The sequence below is a fragment of the Nelusetta ayraudi genome, unplaced genomic scaffold, assembly GCF_046127955.1.
Source record: "Nelusetta ayraudi isolate G7.1 ecotype Tasmania unplaced genomic scaffold, CSIRO-AGI_Nayr_v1 ptg000004l, whole genome shotgun sequence".
Taxonomy (NCBI): Eukaryota; Metazoa; Chordata; class Actinopteri; order Tetraodontiformes; family Monacanthidae; genus Nelusetta; species Nelusetta ayraudi.
In genome coordinates this window covers 932,866-942,179 of record NW_027466054.1, presented here as the reverse complement: position 1 = coordinate 942,179, position 9,314 = coordinate 932,866, and the positions used below count along the sequence as shown (strand labels likewise).

The 9,314-nt window shown below is 50.4% G+C and overlaps 1 protein-coding gene across 1 annotated transcript; it reads left to right on the top strand.

Annotated features, from left to right (window-relative positions):
• Positions 1-907: 907 nt before the first annotated feature.
• Positions 908-9,017, top strand: LOC142899090 (MAGUK p55 subfamily member 4-like). The gene is made up of 22 exons (XM_076042537.1): positions 908-1,075; positions 1,170-1,291; positions 1,384-1,461; positions 1,553-1,633; positions 1,738-1,869; positions 3,260-3,341; positions 3,448-3,533; positions 3,640-3,714; positions 3,793-3,989; positions 4,679-4,737; positions 4,836-4,853; positions 4,933-4,974; positions 5,054-5,074; positions 5,277-5,291; positions 5,424-5,465; positions 5,594-5,782; positions 7,015-7,095; positions 7,427-7,520; positions 7,820-7,928; positions 8,036-8,170; positions 8,294-8,615; positions 8,717-9,017. Exons 1-21 carry the CDS (start codon positions 1,018-1,020, stop codon positions 8,483-8,485), a joined length of 1,908 nt encoding a protein of 635 aa, XP_075898652.1. The 5' UTR covers positions 908-1,017; the 3' UTR covers positions 8,486-8,615; positions 8,717-9,017.
• The last annotated feature ends 297 nt before the right edge of the window (positions 9,018-9,314 follow it).

Genomic DNA, 9,314 nt, shown 5'->3' with positions numbered 1-9,314 from the left:
GTCCAGTCTCCACTCTTTGTTTCTCCATTCACTTATTTTACTTTTAAAAATTCTTGCTGTTCAAACATTTCTCGCATGAAATCAACAAAACAAGATGAAATCTGATGAATGAAAAACATGAGAGAATCCCTGGATCAGAAACTCTGCCTCTCTCTCTCTCTCGCCCCTCTCTCTCTCTCTCTCTCCCACTCTCTCTCCTGGAAGTGAGTGGACCAGGTGACCAGGATTCCTTCCTGTCTTACCCCCCGACCCTCCCACCCCCAGCCCACCCCATCACTGCCTGACCGCTGAAAGAGTTAAGAGGATTTGGCTGCCCTGTGGCAGCTGGTGAGAGAGGTGGTGAGATTAACAGGGGATCTACCCAGATTACAGCCTCTATCTCTCTCGCACAACCTCGCAGTACTGCCCGCTCCATGGTCTCCAGTCTGTCCAGCCCAGCCCCGGCCTTCTCGTCTCTAGGAGTCCGTGGTGCCGCCGGAGCTGAGGACTCGTTCACCTGGTGACTGAGGACAGGTGAGTCAGTGAATCGGTCAGTCAGTCAATCAGTGAGTCAGTGAGCCAGTGGCTCCCAGGTCGGCATCGCGGCTCTTCACAGGTTGGACATGACGACGCCTCGTACTAGGACATGAAACTGCTGGACCTTTGTTGACTTTAGTCTGTGACCTCTATTTGAGCTGCAGGTGACCTTGAGGTCATTAAACTGCCATCGGGATTTTATCCTTAATTAGTTAGTTGATAGAAAAGCAGCTTCGCGCCAAGGGCCAACAGGTTTCCCTGCAAAACAAGGGTCCACCAGTTTCTCCAGGTCCTCCTGAATCTCCAGGACCTCCACAACCTTCTGGGCCTCCTGTACCACCAGAACCTCCTGGACCTTCACCTGGTCATCAGATTATTTTCACTTCACTCTGTGTTCCAGAAATCTCATCTCTTTCTGTTGTTTGTCTTTATGTCTTGCAGGTTGTTTTGTTTCTTCTCAAGCCCCCCCTCTGTGCAGGTGGTCAGAGGTCAGAGGTTACCATGAGGCAGGCGGTGGAGTCTCAGGTGTTAAACCCCCAGTATGAACTGGGAGAGCAGGGTGAGTGCTGACTGGATCTGCTGGTCCTTTGTGTGTGTGTGTGTGTGTGTGTGTGTGTATATTCTCAACACTGTGTGCGCGCGTGTGTGTGCAGGCCTACGGCAGATCCTGGCTGAGGTGGTGGAGGAGTTGAGAAATTCGATCAGTCCCGACATCGACGGTGCCGATGTCCTGCACGGCCTCCTCAGCGCTCCCTGGCTACAGTCGCTGCTCCGGGTCAGAACACCTCCTCTTCGTGTGTGTGTGTGTGTTTGTGTGTGTGTGTGTGTGTGTGTGCCACCTGACCTGACTCCCCCCACTGGATGCAGGTGTACGAGTGTCTCCAGAGGTTCCTGAAATCTCCACCCCCTCCGGCTTTTGGACAGGCCTCCGGACTCTCCTTCCAGGTGCAGCTGTGTGTGTGTGTGTGTGTGTGTGTGTGTGTGTGTGTGTTGTGTGTGTTCGTGTTGGTTCTAATGTGTATGTGTGTGTGTGCAGCTGCTGATGGACCTCCGAGGGCCTGGATGCTCACAAGATGCCCAGGAGCTCCACCACCTCCTCAGACAGCCCCACGTGCAGGTCTGGATACTGCAGCACGGCCCTTCTCTCCTCCTCTGACCTCTTACCTCTGACCCAGGCTCTCCACTAACCACTAACCACTCCCCCTCCACCCTCCATCCCAGGCGCTGCTGTGGGCTCACGACTCGGTGGCCCAGAGGGACTTTGATCCCGTCCTGCCGCCGGTGCCCGATGATCTGCCTGACGACGAGGAAGCCACCAGGATCGTGTGTCTGGTCAAGAACAACCAGCCGCTGGTGAGCAGGACAATCTCCACTGGAGAAGAACTTCCACTTGAGCTTCTCCACTGGAGCAGAACCTCTAGTGGAGCTTCTTCACTGGAGAAGAACCTCCAATGGAGAGGAACCTCCACTGGCACTTTTCCACTGGAGCTTCCCCACTGGAAAAGAACCTCAACTTTCTCCACTGGAGAAGAGCCTCCACTGGCACTTCTCCACTGGAGAAAAAACCTCCACTGGAGAAGAGCCTCCACTTTCTTCACTGAAGAATAACTTCCACTGGAGCTTCTCCAGTGGAGAAACACCTCTGGAAGGTTCTTATCCACTGCTTCAGGAACCTGGAGGACCTGAAGCAGACCTCAGGTAGGATAGGATCATAGGATGCACCAATGTACCGATACCGGAGTTGAGAACTCTACTCATACTCGTAAAATACGTGCCAAATACCACAACACCAATACCAGTTGCACATGCACTGTATGTGTATGACAGTCGTGTTAAATCTGTGTTTGTACTGCAGTGAAACTAGAAAAACCTGCTGAGGAATGCTATTTAAATAATACAACAACATCTGTGGAAAAAAGAACAAAAAAAAGTAATTCCATAATGTGTAATAGCCTTATTAAGTACTCGGTACCGATGGGTACTGACGTGCAAGTACTATTACTCTGCTGGCTGTGTAATAAAGCTGTGTCGGTGCACCACTACTGTGATCCTCCCCAGGAAGATAACATCTCTGTTTAAGGTGTCAGTCATTCAGCTAGGCCCCTTCCCCAGACACTGTGGGGGCAGTGCTTTAGAGGGTCACCTGCATGTCAATCTTCACCGGGAAGTTTCCTTGACAACTGGTTTGTTGCTGCAGACTTGCAGGGAGAACTGGCCCTTTAAGGGACTGAAGGGCTGATCTTAGCCCCGCCCCCTTTGTGGCGTGAAGGGCCGTAGTCTCACCGAGGCAGGTGCTGCGGCAGGCTTCCACCGACTCCCTGGCCAGCAGCACCAGTGAGGTGGGGCTGTTGGGGCAGGAAGTGGGCGTGGCCTGGCGGCGTGCTGCTGGACATCTGGCAGGTGGTGGAGCAGCTCCACTCACCAGGGGCGCCAACACCACCACCAAGCTCCTGACCAATGGCCTGCAGGAGGAGAAGCTGAGGATGACCACGCTCACCTGAACACACCCTGGACTTGTGGAACACAGCGGTAGTAATGCCATCATCATCATCATCATCATCATCATCATCATCATCATCATCATCATCATCATCACCATGGCAACAGCTGGACCTCCTCTTCATTATTATCTTCTCCATCAGCTGCTGCTGCTGCTGCTGTCCATCATCCTCTACCCTGCGCTCATCTGAATCTTCCTCCTCCTCCACATCCTGGTTGACCTCCTCCTCCTGCTGTGTTCTAGGGAGCCACCATCAAGAGGAACGAGGTGAGCGGTGAGATCTTCATCGCTCGCATCATCCACGGAGGGCTGGCAGAGCGCAGTGGTGAGAGAGAGTGAGTGACATGAGTTACAAGTTGCTGACAGGACACCGATCACCCTGTGTGTGTGTCTGTGTGTGCGTTTGTGTGTGCGTGTCTGTGTGTGTGGAGGCCTGCTCCATGCCGGCGACAGGGTCGTGGAGGTCAATGGGTTCCCAGTGGACGGGATGGAACCGGAGCAGGTCATCCAGATCGTGGTGAGGAGGCATGGCCAGGACCTCAGCCAGGAAGTGCTGCTCTCATCACTTCCTGTTTGCTTGCCAACCCTTATTTTTTCTCCATTCCTCCCCCACAACCAAACAGCAAGCTCGCTCACAGGGCACCATCATGTTCAAGGTGGTGCCCATCACGGAGCGGCCGGTCCACAGCCAGACCATGGTAAGCCTGCAGCCCCGCCCACTTCCTGTTGCCCCGGGAAGCCTCGCCCACTTACTGTCTGTCCATGTGTGTGTGCAGCTGTATGTGCGGGCCATGGCCGACTACTGCCCCCTGCAGGACCCTGCAATCCCCTGCGCCGACGCTGGTGTGAGCTTCAAGCGGGGCGACATCTTGGAGATAGTGGACCAGAGCGACGCCCTCTGGTGGCAGGCCAGGACGCTGCACAGCCACACGGCCTGTGCTGGTCTGGTGCCCTCCAGCAGCCTGCTGAGGAGGTCCGTGGAGGTCACGGCTGGTGGACGCTGCAGGATAATGTCATCAAAGCGCTGAGCCATGATGATGCCATCAAGGTTCTGACTGACGATGCCATCAAGGTTCTGAACCATGATTATGTCATCAAGGTTCTGATTGATGATGTCATGAAGGTTCTGAGCAGTGATGGTAATGTCATCAAGGTTCTGATCCATGATTATGTCATCAAGGTTCTGATTGATGATGTCATGAAGGTTCTGAGCAGTGATGGTAATGTCATCAAGGCTCTGATTGATGATGCCATCAAGGTTCTGAACCAGGATGATGTCAACAAGGCTCTCAAAGATGATGTCATCAAAATTCTGACTGGCAACGATGGCATCAAGCCTCTGAGTTATGATGACGATGGGGTCGACAACATAACTGGTCTAGTGGCCCGGGTGTACTTTGAAAACGGTCCGGACCCCCAGAATGCTCCAACCACTGGTCCGGTGGGGCTGGTAAAACAAATAATTCCATTCAGTAGGGCCAGTGGTTACAATAGTCGGGCCAGTGATCTTCAAAAGCCACTGGTCACTTATTGTCGACCCCTGTGATGTCATCAAGGCTCTGAACGATGATGATGTCATCAAGGATCTGAGCAGCGATAAGTGATGATGTCATCCAGGCTCTGAGTGATGATGTCATCCAGGTGTGTCTGCTGTGTTGACAGGAAGCAGAGGGAGCTGTGGTGGTCTCAACCATACCTCCCTCAGGCCTGCATGCACACCTGTAGGTACACACACACACAAACACACACACACAGACTAACTCCCTTCGCTCACCCAGCCTGATGTATACATTTCATTGGTTTGCATGCGGCCCTGCAGTGAGCACGGTGGAAGAAGGTGGGTGGAGCTCCGTCGTCATGGTGACGTGGAGCTGCTTCAGCCTCACCACCTTCTTCTTGTTCTTCTTCTTCCACAGAGGGGGACCTGCTGGCTCTGGAAGACAAGTGTGTGGAGGCCGGTAAGGCCCGCCCCCCTGACCTCTCGCTCACCCTCCTGCCCTCACTGCACTCTCTTACTCTTTTTCTCTCTCCCGACAGACGAGGAAGCCTTTGAATCTGGTAGGTAAGTCTTTGTTGCTCCCACTTCCTGTCCCTGCCCTTCCTTTTCCACTTCCACTTGCTCCTTCCTCTTCCTCTTTCACTTCCTCCTCCTCCTTCCTCTTTCCTCAAATTCCTCCTTCCTCCTCCTCTTCCTCTTTGTAATGTGACTCAGATGTCTTTTCTTCCTCCACCACGTCGGCTGATTGGTGGAACCTGTCAGAGGAGCTTAGAGAAGGTGAGTTCACTTCCTGATTTGTGAGATCAGACTAACGTCTTGCCGCTGCAGCGGCTGATGTTGCTCAACTGGGAGGTTGTTCCTGCTGAAATGGAAACCAGATGCTAACATTTCTGAATTGTTTGACCTCAGACGCTGACAACCTCAGCAGCAGCCAGGAGGGGCTGTACCTGGGTGAGTATCAACACTGTAGCGCTGTCCACTCCACTTCCTGCAACTTCATCACTTCAAACATGCTGGACCTGACTAATTCCTGGAGATCAACTCTACCTCCCCCTCTCCCACTCCTCCTGCCCCCTAAGTGGGCTTCAGATGGAGCCTCCGTCTGTGCCGGCGCCGCCCCACCCAGGGCCCCGCCCACGGCCCCACACAGCCAACCTGCCACAGCCGCTGCCCCAGCAGCTGCTACAGCGCCCTCAACCTGCCGTATGAGGAAGTGGTGCGCTACCAGCGCCAGCCACAGGCCCCCCCCCGCCTCATAGCCCTGCTAGGTAGGAGACACACAAGTTAACTAGTACTACGAGGATTAGTTAGCTAGTAACAGTGTTAGTTGTTGTTAGTTGTACTAGTGTTAAGTAGTACTAAGTAGTAACAGCGGTATTAGTTAACTCGCACTTATAGTATTAACTAGTGTTGGATCGCCTTATTTTCTAGTGTCGTGCTCACAATCCACATTTGTTGAATGAAGAATCTTAGGAGAATGATGCTGATTATAATGTGTCTTTAGTAAACAAATTCATTCAGGATACAAATATACAGAGCTCTGGGTTGAGTTCTAGTTGGACATCAACAAGTGCTATCAGGTCCTGGAGTCTGACTGACTCTTTGTCCCCTGGTCAGTCTTTTAGATAGAGAAGATCCAGTTGTTCTTGCTGGCGCGCTCAGATTACGTACTCCTCTGATTGGCTGTCTGGTCTCCTCATCCCAGCCTCATTGGATGTTGGTACTGCCTTTGTTCCCAGATGCAGGCTGAGGGCCGAGGTAGAGATGCTTGGTAGAGAGATGCTGGATCCTCTCTCGGCCTGGTACCACAGGTCACCTAAGGTCATTGTTTTACGATGGCACATTCCTGTCCTCTCTTAGGTATCATGTTACTCTGCACAAAGCTTACAAGGCATGCATGCATTTCCCATCTTATAAATGGGTTAACTGACTGGATTAAACATATTCATATCAATGATTATATGATCATGCATATTGATATCAGCGAGTATATGATTATGCACAAGCATCTAGATTAAAACATAATGTCACCTTCACTAGTAATAGTTGTATTAGTAATAGTAGTATGGTAGTACTGGTACTAGCACGATTAGTGAACTAAACTAGTTGTATTAGTTAACCAATAATAATATTAGTAGTATTAGTTAACTAGTAATAGTAATACTAATTCCAAGCAGTATTAGTAACTAGTAATAATGCTACTAGTAAACTATTACTATTAATATTGGTTAAGTAGAATTAGTAGTATAAAGTAGTATTATTAACTAGTAATAGAAATATTAGTAGCAGATATTTTGACCAGATTTTATCACTTTGGTTTTTATCAATCAATCAAGATCCCTTTGGACTTTTAAAATATTTGATCTGAGCTGAAGATCAATGAACCATTTCTAACTTTACAAATCTTTTCAAGTTGACTGTGGCCCTGCAGCAGTACCTCTTGTGGCCACCAGGAGGCCTCAGGATCCTTGCTGGTACTGACTCTTTGACCTCTCTTCAGGTCCGTCAGGTGTGGGCGTCAACGAGCTGCGACGCCGTCTGATTGAGAGCGACCCCACCCTCTTCCAGGGCGCCGTGCCCCGTATGTAGCAGCTCCCAGTCCGACCACAGCTCCCATGTCACAGCTCCCAGTATGACCACAGTTCCCAGTATGACCACAGCTCCCAGTCAAAACTCCAAGTCCGACCACAGCCCTCAGTCACAGCTCCCAGTATGACCATAGCTCCTAGTCTCAGTTACAGCTCCCGGTCACAGCACAAGTCCTACCACAGCTCCCACTCACAGCTCACAGCTCCCAGTCACAGCTCCTAGTCTGACCACAGCTCCCAGTCACAGTTCTCAGTCACAGATCCCAGTCACGGCTCAAGTCAGAGCCCCAGTCAAACCTGGTCCTTCTGCTCCTCCCCCTGCAGACACCACCAGAGCAGCCAAAGGCTACGAGGAGGCTGGCAGGGAGTATCACTTCACCAGCCGCCAGACCTTTGACAACATGGCCCTCAACAACAGGTGCAGTAGCAGCACAGACACTTTGCTCCTCTTGGAATATTGGGCTTCTCCTCAAACTTAACTTAGTCAACCTTCTCCTCAACCTCCTCAATCTCAGCTTTCTCAACCTCACCACTCTGGTCCTTCTCTTCAACCTTCTCAACCTTCTTAACAACCGTCTCCGCAGCTTCAACTTTCTCCTCAATCTCAGCTTTCTCAACCTCATCACTCTGGTCCTCCTTCAACCTCAACCTCAACAGTCTGGACCTCCTCAGTCAGTCTCATGGAGGTTTGAACTGACCTCTGACCTCCACCTGCAGGTTTGTGGAATATGGCGAGTACAAGGGGAACCTGTATGGCACCAGCGTGGACTCGGTAAAGGAGGTTCTGAGCAGCGGGAAAGTCTGCGTGGTCGACATTGAACCACACGTGAGACTGGACACACAGCTGTCAATTCATCCTCTGGAGCTCCAGAATCAGAACCTGGTACAGTCACTCACTAGGGTATATGTGTGTCTGTATGTCTGTGTGCGCAGGCTATCCAGGCAGTCAGGAGCCCTGAGCTGAAGGCCTACATCATCTTCATCAAGCCGCCGCCGGTGCAGCGCCTCAGGGCGACCCGGGTGAAGGCCTCGGTCACCACCAACTACTACGTCAACCGGCCCTTCAAGGTAACGTTGGCAAGATCCTGTTAAGAGGGTAACATTGATAAGGTAACGATGAGAAGGTAATGTTGAGAAGATCCCTTTGATGGTCCTGATGTTGGCTGAGACTCTGCCCTCCCTCCCCTCCAGGACGAGGACTACCAGGAGATGGAGGAGGCCTCAAGGAAGATGGAGGCCCAGTTCGGCCAGTTCTTTGACCTGATCCTGGTCAACGATCTGCTGCACGACTGCTGCACGCAGCTGCAGGCAGTGGCCAGCAGGGTGCAGCAGCAGCCCCAGTGGGTCCCAGCCAGCTGGATCAGGCCAAGCGCCCAGCCATGAGGGAGGAGGGGGAAGCATGGCCTACAGCAGGTCAACATTCATACTCCAGCTGGTGATTGGCTGATCCCAGAGTCCTGCTCCCTAGGGTCCTGCCCCCTCAGCCATCTTTCAAAGCTTGACATCAACTGAAGTGCTTTTTCTTCTTCTTGAAAACGTCTCAGAACTTGTTGAGTTAATTTAAGTTCTGCCGCTTCTCCAGTTCTCCTGAGCTGACCGAGGTTCTTCTTCCAGGTGGTCATCTTCATCTCATCCAGACCTCCTGTCCTGCTTCACCATCATCACCCTTTCTCTACTTTCTCTTCCTAGTTTACATGTTAGAAGGGAAAAAAATATTTTTTGTTGATCAATGTTGTTGTTGTTCCCTGAGTGAGTGTTGTTTTTTCTATTCCTCTGTGGTTTGTCGTAGCCTAAACTGTCTTTTCATGCCAAAGATAATGTTGCTAGTAACAATATTAGTGTTAGAATATTGATGTATTTCCAAAAGCTAAAAACACAACACACACTTTGTGTCCTTATGTTAATTTTGTGAAATGTGGGAAAAAGTTATATATGTAAATATATGTATATGTGTGTGTGTGTGTGTGTGTATATATATATATAGTTTTTATTCAAAAGTGGGAAAAAGTTACATATATATGTATATATGTATATATATATATGTATATATATATATATATATATATATATATATATATATATATATGTGTGTGTGTGTGTGTGTGTGTGTGTGTGTGTGTGTGTATATACATATATGCTATTGTGTGTTGCGATAATGATATGACTTGTGATATATAAACAAATACTAAAGTATACAGTGTTCATGTGCTTC

Bases quoted from the DNA above. Each gene is read 5' to 3' on its own strand.
- LOC142899090 (XM_076042537.1), top strand. From the start codon at position 1,018: ATGAGGCAGGCGGTGGAGTCTCAGGTGTTAAACCCCCAGTATGAACTG. The intron at 1,292-1,383 runs GTCAGAACACCT...CACTGGATGCAG, and splicing joins GGCTACAGTCGCTGCTCCGG to GTGTACGAGTGTCTCCAGAG. The intron at 7,096-7,426 runs GTATGTAGCAGC...CTCCCCCTGCAG, and splicing joins CTTCCAGGGCGCCGTGCCCC to ACACCACCAGAGCAGCCAAA.